Genomic DNA, 17,111 nt, shown 5'->3' on the forward strand with positions numbered 1-17,111 from the left:
TTTCACAGAAAGAAATGTACCCAGGGAGAGATCAAGAATGCTTAGAAAATGCAACACTGCGTCTTCAAGACATCTACTACATTCATGCAACTCAAAGCTATTTTTGAATACACCAAGGTGCAAAGGGGGACATAAATTCAGAATTTCAAAGGTGATGGTCATACATTGCACTGGCCATGGAGACATGCACCAAAATAAATTATTCACCATAAAAAAAAGCTTACACGTCTTATTCGCATGACGACTCCTTGATGCAAAAATTGCGTTCTGGTGGTTACATTTGCAGATACAGGTTTTGCATTTACTTAATGTATGGTTCTCTGGAAGGCTTGTGTCAACCATGGGTCTGACACTGCTTCAGCCCTGTTGGGCTGCTTTGATCTCAGCACCCTGGGTAGGCACAGTACCGTTACTCTGTTTACTAAAACTGGATCTATTTAATTGATCATGTGACTGCTTAAAAGACTGAAATCTGTATGTATTCCAGCAAAGCTTACAAGATTTAGGTTGTGTCCTCTGCCCATGAGCCGTGTGGGATGTTTACTGATCCACTGATATGTGTCAAAAACATTAATAAAGTGGAGTTATAAAGTATACAACGAGCATCTTAAATTATGTAGGGTCATAGATGAACTTTAGCTCCATTATTCAGTGTTGTCAGCGCTACAGTCCAGTTTTCTTCCTAAACCGCCATTAAAGACTATTAAAATACCACAATACGAGTTATCACTTGCTATTTGTGATCTCAACGTGCACCATACCACACCACCATGCGGACCTCTGCCAGGCAGTTTTACCATGGCATGCGGTCTATTCTATGCATCTGCAGGCCAGAGAGGGCGGACAGATACACAGAGCGCCAGGAGTTTGCGTCAATTCTTAAGAAATCAGAAAACGAACAGACTCGCAATTATGGATTTTCGGGACAAAACAAGTGGATCATTTTAATAGATTTTAACAGATGCATTGATATAATGACATCAAGATATCCATGACCAGTGCAAACAACCGTACATGCCCAATGAGAGATGTGCGAACTGCAGTTCATTAACCGAGAACTGATAACAAGAAAATTATTTTTTATTTCATTATGTCTTTAACAAGCTACATTTCTAAACGTTGGTATGTGAAACACCCATGACTGCCTCAGAATAAAGTCTTTTTGCATTAAGCATTCAATTTTTTCCAAACAATTTGGTAAACCTATTAAATTCAACGCAATGTTAAAATGTACAACTTGTACAACAAAGTTACACACCAGTGATAGCAGTCAAATGTAAATGTAAATCCAGTACTTGTATAGTGCACAAATCACCCCTGAAGGGGTATCTCGGCGCTGGGGGCCGTTGGGAAGATTAAACGAGCTATTGCCCAGAGTTGCATGGTGCTGGGCAGACCCCTGCCGCCGGAGCCAGGGATCGAACCGTGAGCCCTGTAGTGCGCGAGGTCTGGGCCTCGCACGGTGAGTAATTACAATAATGATGGGGACACACACACCGTATGGAGGGTATGCCGGAAAAGACCCCGAGCGGTCTTCCGCGCTTTTAATATATACCTCGGGCGTGCCCGTCCCGAGGGTGAAGGCGTGCGTGTAGGTGCATAGATACATTGTTGGTGAGAGGCCGGGTGGCTCTCTACATCCCTCCTTCAATTTAGTTTACATGTAAACTGTCCAAGCCCGATGGCTAAGGGGACGTGCAGATAAAGTCTCGGAGTCTTTGACTCGGCCCAGGATTGGGCCGCAGGTGGTATCTGTGGTTGGACCGGACAGGAGATTCAACAGCCTCAGCCGGGGCTGTTGCTTCGTCTCGGGAGGAAGGAGTGTATCCAGTTGCTTCATTTCGGGGCCCGACAAGGTGGCGCCTGTCTTCTCCTGACTGGTCATGGCTTTGGAGGGGCACGGAGTTTTGGGCCCCCGTTCTTCCATCGTCCTGACCATCTGGACCATCATCGATGGTGTCGTCAGCCTCCTGGGGAATGCCATCCGACATTCCTATTCTTTTGAAGCAGGATACATTTCGTGTGACGGTCTGTTGGCCGAGGCGGGCAGTCACCATTGTTCCTCGAATTTTCTCCACGATCCATCGCTCTGGTTCAAACGGGGTTCTAAATTTCCACCCAGGGTGCCGATCTTGTACCACGACAATGTCCCCTTCTTGCAACCCTGGGTGCCGTGCATGTCTCCTTTCACTTGCTTTCTGGTTTGTGATAGCTCTCCGTGCCTGGATGGCATCACCATCTCTCTCTTCCGGGGTCCATGCGGAGGACACGGGGATGTGGCCTCTGGGTGCCCTTTTGAACAGGACGTGCGCCGGTGCACAATGGGTGGTGCTATGAGGGGTCTGCCGGTATGCACTCAGGAATTGGTCCAACGCAGCTTCTGGGTCTTTGCCATCGTTGACAGCGATGCGGAGCGCCCCGTTGAGAGTCCGCATGAGCCTCTCCACTTCGCTGTTTGCTTGCGGCCACAACGGTGTGATCTTGCGGTGTTTTATCCCCAGGCCATCTAGGTATGCTTGGAACTCTCGCCCTTGAAAAGGGGGACCGTTATCCGACTTCACCTCCTCTGGGAGTCCCATAGTGGCAAAGATGTGGTCCAGCGCTTTCTTGACTGGTCCAAACGCTGTGGACGAGAGCAGCTCCACGACGGGGAATTTCGAGAAGGAGTCCACGACCACCAGCGTGTGTCGACCGTCTGGGAAACTCCCAAAGTCTATGCTCAGCTGAGTCCAGGGTGTTGTCGCCGCTTCTTCAGTGATGACTGGGGCTGGGGCAGGGTCTGACCCCGTGATGGTGCAGGCATGACAGGAGCGCACCATCTCATCTACCATGCGATCCATGGCCGGGAACCATACCTTGTTGCGTAACCTCGCCTTCGTCTTGGCTGTTCCTTGGTGGCCTGTGTAGGCGATCGCAAGGGTCTGTTGTTGGAGGCTCGCCGGTACCACAATGAGATGCCCTCGCAGTACAATGCCTTCATCGCCAATGCTCAGTTCGTGGCGGATCTGCCATAGCTGTTGTCGGGCATGGCTTATCTCCGGACGAAGTCCTTGTGCTCCTTCCAGAAACCTCGTCCAGCTTCCAGTGTCCAGGGCATTCTTGACACGGGTCAGAGTCTCGTCCTCAGTGGTGGCTTTTCCGATCTCCTGCAGGGTGAGGGTCTCCGGGCAGGCAGCCACGGATACCATGTGGACGAATTCCTCCACCAATGGACCATCCGCCAGCGGGGTTGCTCTTCTGGTTACATCGGGGTGCCTGGAAAGATAATCTGCTGGGTTATGGGCGCCGGGCCGGAAGACCAGGGTGAAGTTGTAGCCTTGTAGCTGGACGGCCCATCGTTCAATCCGCGGTGGGGCGAGCCTGGAGGATCCGGTGAACAGGGGCAGGAGTGGCTTGTGGTCGGTCACAATGGTGAAGGGTTGGCCACAGAGATACAAATGAAAATGGTGGCAGGCCCACTTGATGGCCAGCGCCTCTCGCTCGATTTGAGCATAACGTGTCTCGGTGTCCGTGAGGGCCTTGCTTGCATAAGCAACGGGTTTCCAGTCATTTTGGCCATATTCTTGCAGTAGAACTGCGCCGAGGCCCACGGGGCTGGCATCCACGACCAATTCTGTCTTCCTGCGTGGCTGGAAGTAGGCCATTGTGGCCTTGTCCAGGAGGCTCGCCTTGATTTCCTGGAATGCTCGGTTTGCTGCGCCCGTCCATTCCCATTCATGGTCCTGTCTAGTGAGAGTACGAAGGGGCTCGGCGAGGTCGGCCAGGTTGGGTATGAATCGGCCACAGTACGTGGCCATCCAGAGGAAGCTTCTCACCTCGGTGGGGTTTCTGGGTGTGCTGGCATTCTGGATGGCTTCCGCCTTCTTTGGGTCAACCCGGAGCCCTTCGCGTGTGAATCAGTAGCCGAAGAAGTCCACTGCTTCTTGGTAGAATGAGCATTTATCTCTGTGGAGGGTTAGTCCATGTTCCTGTAGTCTTCGTAGGGTGGCCCTAAGATGTGTATGGTGTTCCTCCAGCGTGTTCGAGTAGATCAGAATGTCGTCGCTCAAATTGATGACCCCACTCAGCCCGGACAGAACCTCCTTTATCGCATTCTGAAACACTTCGGCCGCCGATGACACTCCGAAGCTCAGCCTCTTGTATCGCCGGAGCCCAACATGGGTGGAGAAGGTCGTGATGTACCGGCTGTTCTGATCAAGCTCCAACTGGTGGTATCCCGCGTTGAGATCGAGTTTAGAGAACCACTTCGCCCCGTTGAGGTCGGCGACAATGTCGTCCATGGTGGGCGTAATGTGGCGCTCCCGTTTCACAGCTGTATTTGGTAGTCTCATATCGACGCACAGCCTGATGGCCCCAGGCTGTTTGGGTTTGGGGGCAACCACCAGTGGAGACACCCATGGGGTCGGTCCTGACACTTTCTCGATTACGTCGAGGGCTTCGAGCTTCTTCAGCTCCTCTTCAACCTGAGGACGGAGGTTGAAAGGCACTCTTCTGTGTCGCAAGGCGACAGGACGGATGGAGGTGTTTATATGCAGTTTGACTTTCTTGCCTTTGAGCTTTCCAAGGCCACTGAAGAGTGCAGGGAATTCGTCTAGCATGGTATCGGCGTGCGACTGGTGGACTTGGTTGTCGAAGAAGACCAGCCCTAGGTCCTCCGCTGTGTTGCAGCTGAGCAGGGTGCCTTTCTTCCCTTCAGTTACGTGGAACCGGGCCTCCGTTGTGTACTCTCCATTTCGAATGGTGGTGCTGATGACGCCGCGTAGCGGCATGGGTTCGGTGCCCCCATATGTGTATATCCGAGCGTTCGTCGGGGCCAGTGTGGGTTTAGGCGACATCTGTTCATATTGGTCAGAGTCCATGACATTCACGGAGGCTCCGGTGTCGATCAGTGCTCTGATTTCTGATCCTTCCACAGAGATCGTGCACATGGGTGGCGGTCTCTTCCGGATGGCTACCCTGCTGACATATGATATTACATACACTTCATCATCCTCTTCATCCTCATAGTACGGTTTCGGGTCTTGGGCCAGCGTGTCTGGCGGAGGATGTTCTTGCTCTAGCGACAGTTGTCTCACTCTGGATGTCATTGATCGAGAACCATATCCTCCTCGCGACCTTTGTGCGTTGGGCCGATATCGTCCTCCTTGGCATACCGCGGCAAAGTGGTTGAGTCTGCCGCACTTCGAGCACGTCTTTCCTTTCGCGTTGCACACGGCGGTCGCGGCATGGTCTCCCCCACAGTAGGCACACTGAGCGTCCCGAGTTTGCCACTGTCGCGCTCTTCCACCCATCGGTCTCCTCTGTATCGCGTCGACGGTTTCTTCCTTGACGGGCGCCATTTTGGGTGTGACTTGCGGAGCTATGGGGGACCGGAGCGCCAGTTCCATTTCGTCTGCTCTGGAATCTGACAGCTCATTGGAGCGGGCAAGGACAAGAATGGCGTCCAACGTGATGCCGGGTTGTCTGAGGATGAGCTTTCGGAGCAGTTTCGATTTGCATCCCACGATGATCTGGTCTCTGATTTCCTCACGTGGTTCTGCAAACGGGCAGCTGCTGGCCAGCCGGCGCAGCCTCGCATAGTACATGTCCACTGATTCAGCCTCAGTTTGCCACGCCCGTTTGAACTTGAACTTCTCATAGTCGGTGTTGACCTGGGGGTCAAAGTGGGTATTTAGTGCGGTCACCGCCGCGTCGTAGTCATCGTCCTCGCCGGTGTTCGGGAGAGATTCGAACAGGTCGTAGATTTTTGGGCCTCCATACAGGATCAAGAGTGATCTCTTCACGGTGTTATCTGTTTCCCGGGTGCCCCTAAAGTAGAGGTTCAAACGTCCTAGCCACGCCTTCCATCGCGGCGCCGCAGTAGCTGGGTCTGCAATCTCGCTGAATGGTGGAAGCGGGGCCACACCAGTGTGGGCATGGCTGACCACGTGAGTGTCTGCTCCGCGCCGTGGAGGTGGGCGCGGCGTAGCGGCATGCGCGGCCGATGCTGTGGACGTGCCCCCTGTGGCGGCGTCTTGCAAAGACATAATGATGACCTCTCCCTTGGATCACACCCCTCTTGCACGGGTCGCGCCGCGTGGAGCAGGGTCAGGGCAGTGAGTGTGTGACAGTCCAGCCTCCTGACACGTAGTTCCCACAGGAGGCAGAGGTTGGAGAGCCTTGTGCTTGTGTACCACTGTAGTGACACATCCCAGTGCAGCAACACACTTCCCCCCTTTTTTTTTTTTTTTTTTTTGGGGCCTGAGCAGGCTGTGTCTCCGGAGCGGAAGGCAGGGCAGGCGTATGAGGCACTGTAGCACAGGGCCTCGGGGCTGACGTGCAGCGTCTCCCCTCTTCGCCCCACCCCCTCTGGGGCAGCACACTGCAGGGAGCGCGCTAGCGCTGTGCGCGCAGCGGGGCAGGCCCCCAGGCGATAGCACGCACAGCGCGGGGGTGAACCACTCACCGGGCGGCTCCCGCCAGCTGAACACGCTCCGACCTCGGAGGCGCGTGGGCGGGGAGCCGACTTGAACAGAGGCAGCAGGCCGGCGGACGAGCTCCGCGGCCACGAGGGCACCAGGCAGATGCGGCCGGCAGTCGACAGCAGGCAACGGAGCGCGGGACTCCAGCAGACGGCCAGGCACGCGCGGGGGCAGAACCGGCCTCGTCGCCAGTGTAGTGCACGAGGTCTGGGCCTCGCACGGTGAGTAATTACAATAATGATGGGGACACACACACCGTATGGAGGGTATGCCGGAAAAGACCCAGAGCGGTCTTCCGCGCTTTTAATATATACCTCGGGCGTGCCCGTCCCGAGGGTGAAGGCGTGCGTGTAGGTGCATAGATACATTGTTGGTGAGAGGCCGGGTGGCTCTCTACAAGCCCCAGCGCCAGTCACCCTGGCCGCGGCGCCACACCTCTTCCTAAATAAAATTCATTACAGAAGGAGAAGCAACTGAGACGTCAAATGTATGTTTCATTGGTAGACACTAGCAAATAAAATCACACCACAGGTACAGTATAAACCTGAGATGCAATGGGACAGCTGGCAATTCGTGGAAAGCTTTACAGCCTCAAAGGCATAACACAACCACAAGTTTCCAGCTACTGTAAATGGGGGTTTGACGTTGACACCAGATTAAACAATCCTTTTTAAAAACGAAGTCTACAAGTCAACACAGAGAGTCCTGTCATGCCTTTGCTTGCATCTCAGCTTGTAGACTCAATAGCTGTGTGCTTACACAAGAGCATGCCATGACATTTGGATTGCGGCTCACCTCCTTAGTACGTGCGATGCTGTCTGTGTTGGCAAGTGCGAGCCGTTCATATCTGATATGTTTACATTTGCTGCAGTGATGAACCGTCTGAAGCTAAGCAATGAAGTATGAACCAACATACCTCTTCTGAGCCTTTGAACATAACAGTTATCCTTTGACCCTACGAGTCATGCTTTTAGGTCACACATCAGCCAATACCTTTTGATTTTACTAAAATATGCATGATATACAAATAAGGGTTTCAACCAGCTCTCTTTATATAATGATTTCTTATTGAGTGATTCACATTTTTCTTCGGCGACTAAAACATACGTAAGGGAGCATGGGTCCGCCCACTTCAGCTATTGGCTACATTCACGCTAAGTGACGCATTCTACCCTTTCACAAAGAGAATTAGCCAGGACTGCATAGATTAGGAACTGAAAGCATAGTAAGAAGATTAGATTAAGATAAAGGACATAAAACATTTTTATGAAAGTCGGTCATACTCAAAGACTGTTTCCAGGCCGCACTGCACTAAGAATGAAACTGAAAAAGTGAACCATTTTGAGAATCAATTAGACAAGGACAAAGGGATGGAATAGTCACAAATATTTTCTGCAACATTCGAAGGAGGAGTATCCCGAAACTCTAAATTCTTTAAAATCCCAATGACATTCAGACTTTTATGGATTTTCTGAAGGGCTACACGGCTGGAGTTGCTGTACTATGTTACGTAAATGCGAAAATGTGTGCTATCTTAAGTTATATTTTCAAAAATAATAAATACTCAAAAGGCAAAAATATGAACATTGACAAAAATGTGAATAATAATCTGCCTCACTATATAACATAATTTGTGTAACAGACTATAAGCACTGATGGAGATAAAATGTCAAAATCTAAAAGCTCAATACTTGTAATGGGCGATGAAGCTATGATGGTGCATGAAAACTGCCAAAATAAGAATGTACGTAGTCGGTAGCACCAATATTTTCAGTGGAAAGTGATTTTAGTGAAATCCCTAAACCAAGGTGTGTTTGATGCTTCAGTATCTACTGTTGTGGCTGGTGACGTAATCACTAGAATGCCACGGGTATGGCCTGTCTTTCATTCACCTGGGCCTTACTGATATTATTTAGCAGCTGGAATCAGGGCTTAAAGTGGGTTGAAAAAAGTGGAGGTGTCCAAAAGGGGCGTGGCATATGCAATTAAGGGTTTGGTTTACACATGTAAATTACATTTCTGTGAGTCCGATAGTGTGAGCCCGACTGGTATTTTGGTACCTTAATGTTTTTTTTACATTTATTGTTCAGAACTCGATCAGTCTTTTTGCCAGGACAGTTAATGACAAAAATAGGGCCTGATAGGGATCAGTTTCAATGTTGTTTGTAATTACTACTGGGTCAGAGACCTGGAGGGACCCGTCACACTTAAAGCCCTATCTGGAATGGCTCAGCTGAGTCAAGGCAGGCCACAGTGATGCAAATACACACCGTGTACTAGTTCCTAATATTAACACTGTAGTGGGCTCAGACTAGTGATCAATTCTCTCACAACCCACATGTTGTCAATGTCACAATGCCACAAACTCAGGCTAAGGACCATCCTAACCCACTAGGAGTGGCTACATCCCTTATGACATTGACTCTGCTGCTTGCTGAAAGTAGGCGAATGGTGGTATTCCACCCACCAGCCAGTTGTCTGTTTTAATGAGTCTTCACCCGCAGGCTTGTAATGGTACTTATGTGTATAATTGCAGATACTATTGAAGGACTGGGTTCTTTAAGACCCAGCGGTGCCAGGGCACAACACCTGAAACCTTCGTGGGTAACCTGCTCCGGCGTACGAATGACAGAGACACGGGACACTTCCTTCGGCGTCAAAGATTCAAGGTTTATTTACTGCAGGGAACACAGATATCACGACAAGTACAACTCGTGCAACTTGGGGAGACTGCTTCAAATTGGTTCTGTGGATCGCTCCTTTTATACAGTTTTTACCCATAGGACAACATGGTACACAAAGGTTTACAACCCGGTTCCCACCATTATCCCCCAGTGGGGTCGCTTTGGTCACTTTGATACACATAAGGTCCGGATCAAAAGTGCGGAAACATTTGGCGGTTCCCAACTGTAGAAACCCATCTTCCCAACATTAGTGCATTCCAATCGGCAGTAAAACAGATCGAAATAGGAACAAAGACAGGTGCAGAGGAAGACGGAGACAGTGGGGAGATCCGAAAGGGTGTAAAAAGGGGAGGTATCGGGAAACACGAGATACAGGCATCAAAGGGACGTGCCTAATGAGATGCACGGCTGAGACAATAAACCGGTACGGCAAGATGAGCCTCAAGCGGGGCCATCTGCCTTACAGTATCATCCCCCTCGTCATAAAGACACTTACAAAGAACATGTGTCTTCCGCAAATATCTTGGGAGTCCCAGGGTCGCGAAGCGGACAGCGTCCGTTCGCTGGCTACTTGAGGGCAAGAGACAAAATGGATGCCGTATCTAAGATGGAACCCGTGGGTACAGATGAAAAACCCACCTAACAAACGAACGGTTTAAGTTAGCACAGCGAAACTGCGCACACTTACCAAACTCGTCATTTGCGGTTCACAGATACCAGACTCGACCATATTCGTGCGAGTCGAAAACACCACTGACAATTGTCACGGAACCTCACTATATGCGTCAGAAAAGTCGCCCTTGGTTTTGAAAAATTGTTCTTCTGTCACCATAAAACAGGAAAATGGATGGGTTTAGCTAATTATAGCAATATAGGAAATCAGCCCAGGATGAGCATAAAACACAACGAATAGCACTAAAAGAAGAGCAGATTCATTTCCAGTTTGCTGCTACAATTGTCCACATCATAGCTAGTAGTAAAGTCTCTTAATTATGAAGCCTTATGATATGGCAGTAAAAAACATTTGCTCTATTTCCAATTATTTTGAGCCATACATCATCATTGGCTATTACTTATAGGTACTTCCAATGCTTGTGACATGGAAAGTGTTGGACCAAACATATGGGATACTGGAGAAATTTTAGGGGTGAGAGACAAGGGCAACTTTGAAAGGTAAACATGATAAAAGCAGTGTTCTACACCAGACATTGTGGCAACTCAGTGGTCTAAAAAGACGAGTTAGACAACATGGGTCTTCACAGAATACCCCCTTGCCCACAGGGTGTGGCCTCAGGAACCACACGTGGAACAAGAGCATGGGTGCTGGCCATTAGGTATGGCTAACAGACAGGACCTGCACTTTGTTCCCAATGGGCACAGCCACAGGAAATTACCTTTGGGTACTGTGGAGAGTGGACAAAATATACAAACTAGGGAAATTCAATGAAAAAACTTTGCTAAAGAAATGTTATAACTGACCTATTAAGTTCACACACTAACCCATATTAAAAAACATATCCCTTGGAAAAATGGTTGGGAGGATGCTAGGCTTATAATCCAAAATAACAAAAATCTGTCCTTTATGGTGAGCTACACCACCCTAACGCTGCCAATGCACTGCATAAGACTTTACACATGTCATCACAAAGGACATAAAAAATGACACAATCGATGACACCTGAGACACTGCCTGGAAGGACATCCTGTAGGAAAACTGACAAATAAAAAGATGTCCTATCAGCCTATATATGTCGTCACAGAGATGAAAAGAGTGGAAACGCTACAACTCCACTGTCAGTGTACATATGTCCTATGGCGACAACCTTCAATTCACCGACAGTCAGTAGAGCCCCCCACTGACATGAAGTGGAAACAATAAGCCACAATTCTCCTAACAGTCCACAGATGTGCTCATATGCTTATTGGGGTTTCTCCTAAACACAGATAATTAATGGTGGCAACGATTATACAAAATGGGACATTAGAAACTATGTCATGTTTAAATTTACAAGACTAGCCATTTTGAATTAGCATGTGGATTCCAAATATTACCACTGCCCAATCATTTATCCTCATTTATTCTCAGTAAGGTCCATCGGTCAGTCTGGCAGCGTCCTTGACTTAGTAATTGTCTACACAGTATCCAAAATAATAGTAACCGGAGTTCCCAATGCAACATACAATCAGATTGTGGTTCAAAATTTGGGTCAACAATGAGACAAATAGAGACCTAGACAGTGTAGGAGTTCGCAAGTCTCCTCCCAACATCCACTCAGTCCCATTTAAAGCAGGCAGTTAACCCTTTGGCTGCTTCGAACGTTCTGCTCCAGTGCTGAACATTTGAAAAGCGGGTGGGGCAGCGTCGGCCAACTGACGTGCGCAGCACTACCAAGGTAGTGCTTGTGACGACCGTTGGCCGACGGCAGCAGCCAACGGGTTAAAGTCACAAGATGTGAAAAGAAGCAAAACAAACAAATATACCTTTGGAAGAAGCCAATAACAAAGGAATACCAAGAAAAGCAACACTTACTTGATCAAACTGGGGATCTTCACCTCGTTGTAGAGATTTTGTCAACGGCTTCTCCTGCAGAAATAGAAAATGATTACTAGCGTGACAACGACTGAGGGCAATACTCAATAATAACTTGAATTGAGATTTTAAGTGTATGTGTGCATTTTCACAGGTTTTAAAAAGCCAAAAACAGAGGTCCAAATGTGAAGGGTGCTTGACAGTGCATTCGCAGGAATTACCAATGAACACAATTCATTTTCCTTATAAGACTATGAATAGAATGCTGCGCCATTGACCTACACGCTCCAAATCGAGAACAGAGGAGGGGTTTAGGGTTGGTATGCCTAATAATGGTCCACTAAGGTTTGAGCAATGTCACATATTTCAAAGAAAAACCCTATGTAAACATCGGCTAGTTGGATTAATTTTAAGCAAATCTATATACAAATTGGTCATCGCTCATGTTCTCTCAGACCAAAGCGTGGTGTAAGTAGAGACTGAAAGGTTTGCTTTTAAAGATACGTATGGACTACATCAAACTTAAATAAGACGGAGAGCTAAAACACAATCAAATGTAGAGATGTTTCTGTACAAGTTGTAAACTGCATATCCACCCATGACAACACTGACTGAATTAAAAGGATTATAAGACTGAATAGTACGTAGCGGTGGGTCAAACAAAAAAAATGAAATTGAATGTTAAACTAAACAATATGCATTAAAGGTCACATTCTCTTACACATACTTTGCATGAAATGCATTATGTAGTACATATATTGGCTGGGATGCACTAAACAGTACATTCATACTATACATTTCCAGTCAACGCATACAGTTTACTCTTTATTCGGAATGGTTATTCAAAGAGGATATCCTTCAAGCTCCTCACCCACGTACACAAAGCACTCCACAAGACCGGCCCAGCCTACCTCAAAAAATGGCTCTCCTTCTACATCCCCAAACACCAGCTACGCTCCGCCGACCTCTCACTCGCCACCGTCCCGTGCATCCGAAGAACAACCACCGGTGGGAGATCCTTCTCCCACCTCGCCGCCAAGACATGGAACACCCTCACACTGAGCCTACGACAGACACAAGACCTGCTGACCCTCAGGAGGATACTAAAGACCTGGCTGTTCAATCAGTAGTGCCCCCCCCCCCCCAGCGCCTTGAGACCCTTGCGGGTATGTAGTGCGCTTTACAAATGATTGATTGAAAGTGCAGATCTGGCAGGATATACATATTTTGCCACAGAGAAAGTGACTGAGCCAATCTGAGTCATGTAACAAAAATGAATTGCAGGTGATGTTATAGTCCCCCCTACATCTTTATGTAGATTTCAGAACAATATGACATGGGAAGTTGTTGTTTTCCAATGCCCGTACATCAATGGTAGGAGCCCAGTGTCTTTCCCAATCTTCCATTACAAGGATATATTCTTCTGAGACGACAGCGAAACATGTGTCAGAGGATGTCCGTCTTTATTCAAGGCAAACTTTAGGGTATTATACTAATCAAAATGCCTTTGTAAGCTTCTAGTTTTGGCATCGAGATTTTTTTCTTATGCTTGACTTAAACGACTCTGCTAGAATGCAGAAAACGGGGACTACGAAGAGCGAATTGCTTCTAACAGACAACCTGTTGCAACCACCTTCTTTATATGAAGCAGGGACACCCATGTCCTGCACAGATGGCACAGTAAAAAAGTCTAAAAAAAGAGTGAAAATGTAGAACGTCAACGAGGCTTACTGGAGGACTTAAGTGTGCAGTGTACGAAAGCTGCTTCACACAGTACAACTCAAAAACATCAACAAAGAAAAATGTTAATTACTTAAGTAAATATTTTGCTAACTTAATCAACCAACTATTGATGATGACGAAAAACAGAAAAGTAATTAGTAATACGTAAGGAAAAAACAAAACTACTCTCCAACCACAGAATCAGATAACTAGATCAGCCTGTCAAGTGAGATGGCTGAATCCCATTACCACAAGTATTTGAATGTGTAGTGGGCTACATGATGGTCTTTTTGTGTTTGCTGACTTCCCAAGGATTTGAGTGCGCTCTCTCCCTCTATGTGCAAATATAATATGAAATATAGCTCACACTCAAAATGCAATGCTTATGACCACACCCTTAATATATCAGATGTAATTAAATATGTTGTAAATGATATTACATATGATATTACATATCACAATACCCATACCACCTTGACAGAGATGACAATGAATGTAGTGTCATTAATTACTTTGTTTATGTGTTGTTGAATTTCATTTCACTTTTAGATGCTGTTATTTATTGGTATAACTATTGTGAGGTCAACAGCATTGCATTTGGTGTGTAGGTTTGCATGGCTGAAGTATTTTTTTAAACATACGTTGAGGTGTTATGCCTAGAGCTAACCATGACTTAATCCTTGGTGTGTTTCAGTGAATTTTCGTTTTTTGTTTTTGTTGACACGTCACTTTCATGAGTTCCTGCACCCAATCCTCCAAGAGCTGGGCACGGCCGTCTAGCCAGTACCTGCACTCAACCCTCCGTGAGTGGCCAATCCCTGAAGTGCACTGTTCTGGCAGGGGTTGGTTGCAGGGTGGATTGCCAACCGCAGCTGCGCAGAGCCATTGGCCTTGAGCAGCAGGGGATTATCCACAGAGCAGACCTATGGTCAGGCCCTGCCGCATGCAGTCAACCCTCATGTGTGGGAGTTTGCAGGGCCCAGCAGCAGTCCAGTGAAATACTTTCTTTTTTCATTTGTTTTGCATGATTCACATATCCCACACTGTGTTCATAAATCATGGCCCCTCCATGGGTCCCACAAGCTAAATCCAGCAAAGGAGTTGCAACTACCAACATGAAGAAAAACATTTTTTTTTATCATTATTTTATTACCTGGGGTCCCTTTGGTCTCCTTCACATAGACCTGGGGGTCAGGGTAAGTGTTGGGTAATAGTGGTTGCAACAATACATTTTCCTGTGACAGCAGCCCATCAGAGCATGGAATATATGTTAATCAGCAACATGACAGGAGAAAAACTTCTAATGGTGTGCCTTCTTTCAAATGAATTTGAGAGTCGTATGTAAATGTGTGAATCCATGGAACATCTATAAATTAACAGTCCAGAAATCTCTAAAATGTAACCTCCAAGCCCAGACAGGGACACTTTTAAATGCTAATTTCCTGGAAATAACTGAATGGAAAGCACTTTCTTGAGTAAAGTTCTATGTACAGGAAGGGCCGGACTGGGAACGCAACCAGCCGTAGCAATTAAGCCAGACTGGCCCTGGTGGGGCAGGGGGGTAAACACTGCTGCTGCTTTTGTTAGACGGGGCAGATATTGCAGCACAGCTGCAAAACCGGCCCCAGTAACCAAAACAGCCCCCACCGGCCTAAAACCGGTCCCGCCCTTCCAGCCCACTGGGAAAGTGCCCGGTGCCTGCTACGGCCAGTCCGGCCCTGTGTATAGTCCAAGTTTGGGGTTATTCGATTTAGCTGGATTTTTTTGTATCGATGAACAAAAAATCCTTTGGAAGTTTACAATAGGTCTCCACTTGACAGAGTTGGCTGAAAATTGCCATGAAGAACCCAAAGTAGATGTGATTTTGTTTTTTAAAGTTTTGTGTAGATTTATTGAATTACACCATAGTTATTACAGAAAAAATGCCTTTTCAATGGAAAGTCTGACTTAACCTTAAATACAAAAGTCCTATACCTCTTCAAGCAGGATGCCTCAAAAGGTTGTTGCAGGCTTTGCATCTAAATCACCCCAACCTGTAGGCCAAGGATGGGTCCAGGATGAGGGTTGTTTCCTTTCTCTGACTCTTCAGACACTTTTGACTGCTGCTGCTTTTAACAAGCCTGGTATGTTTTTCCAAGGAATGTTAATGTTAGCATTTTTAGTAGGTGGTGCTTGTATCTGCCTTTGAAAGGCTATGTCTGTCCTCTCAGCCAGTGGGCTGTGTAATCCTATCTTGACTACAAGTAGAAAAGGCAGAAAGGCGGAATTTAAATTGTATTTTCCATTTCACAAGCCTGCCAAGTGGCACATTTGATACCATCAGCCATTCTTGGCGTTTCAGCCAAGAGAATGTTACAATACAGGGCATGTACTTTGGTTTTTAACACGGTCATTAGCCGCTCAAAACCCCGGCATGTAAGGTGCTGCTGGCTAAAATGCCAGATCTGGGTAAAGGTGTTATACATGACATGGATCCATTTGTCAGCTTTGTTTTAACATTTTCCCGCTAGTCCGTTTAAAAAACTGCTTGTTTCACATGTAAAACCAAAAATAAACTCTCCTCACATATTTTATTAGGGTACACAAATTCACATCGTGCACTAAACCAAGTCCAGACAATGGGAATAACTCTGTCTTTTGTGTAGTGGAAAGCATTGTGCTGAGCTCAACAATACAACAAAGGCACAACATGGGCAGGAGCGCAACCTTCCCTAACACAAAGAAAAAGCAAAAAACAGACGTCAGTACCATAGGGAACATCAAACGACTGTCAGGAACAGGACCATACAGGTAGCTAATACACCAAAGACCGAGTCACAGGAGTTAAAGGACTACTGCACACTCTCTGTAAACTGATGAAGATATGCGAAGTACATCACATCTGAAAGAAACAGTCAAACTTACGTCAGAACTACCATACATTCATGTATTTCCATAGGATGATGAACCCCCAACCTCCTAGTGTGGTATGCTACATCAATTAGTTCTACATCTACCACTGGGAAACCTCAGAGAGTAACAGAGTGTTTACTCCTTCTACAGTTCCCATGTTATGGGTTCCCCAGTTTTAGTGAATTTACATCCCATTATGTTCTCCCTTTCTTAAACTGATAGGCCTATATTATAATTGTGTGAATGAGCTATAAAGTTTTTTTTAAAGGTGTCTCCCTAACACAACAATAAGAGCAGGGCCCTTCTTCTCCTTTCTGTCTACATGTTTTGGTGCTTAAATAGAGTACTTAAGGGTTCGGGTGCATTCGTCAGCACCATTGATCTTAATATCTTAATCAAATATTGTGAACCAGTTCCTAGTTCGCAGGACACGTTATGCGAGTACACAGATTATATCCTTTGATTTTCAGAGGAAGGAGCAACAACAGTGGATACCGCCCACTGCCACCCAGCGCCCCTCCCTCCTTCCAGGACCTACTTAATGGAGGCTGCTGTGCGACTCCATTGAGCACGCCCAGCTCTCCCATGCTGCTGCTCCACTCAGCCTCCGCCACGTTTTTCTGGGTGCTTTCTCCTGCTTTTACCTCGTTTTTAGCTCTCGGCCTGCGTAGGCTGTGCGTGCGCAGTTCTGCTGGCGAGAAATTTTGTTTTTCAATATGGGGGCTTGAACCCGCCCATTTCTTCTCCATTGGCTGGCTTCCTAAACGGAGGCCAGCCATTGGAGGAGAGGGGCATCACTCAGTTCAAGCCCGGATTCGAGGG

General features: G+C 47.2%; 1 protein-coding gene across 6 annotated transcripts in view; it reads right to left on the minus strand.

The window, feature by feature from the left end:
• The window catches only part of FRY (FRY microtubule binding protein), a 674,187-nt gene that overhangs the window by 380,966 nt on the left and 276,110 nt on the right, over nucleotides 1–17,111 (minus strand). For all 6 annotated transcript variants that reach the window (XM_086935130.1, XM_086935129.1, XM_086935133.1 and 3 more), the window contains exon 3: nucleotides 11,676–11,729. In XM_086935130.1, the coding sequence (XP_086791256.1) occupies nucleotides 11,676–11,729 (54 nt within the window). The remainder of the gene's footprint in view (nucleotides 1–11,675; nucleotides 11,730–17,111) is intronic.

Source organism: Lissotriton vulgaris, chromosome 8 (genome assembly GCF_964263255.1).
Source record: "Lissotriton vulgaris chromosome 8, aLisVul1.2, whole genome shotgun sequence".
NCBI classification, from domain to species: Eukaryota; Metazoa; Chordata; class Amphibia; order Caudata; family Salamandridae; genus Lissotriton; species Lissotriton vulgaris.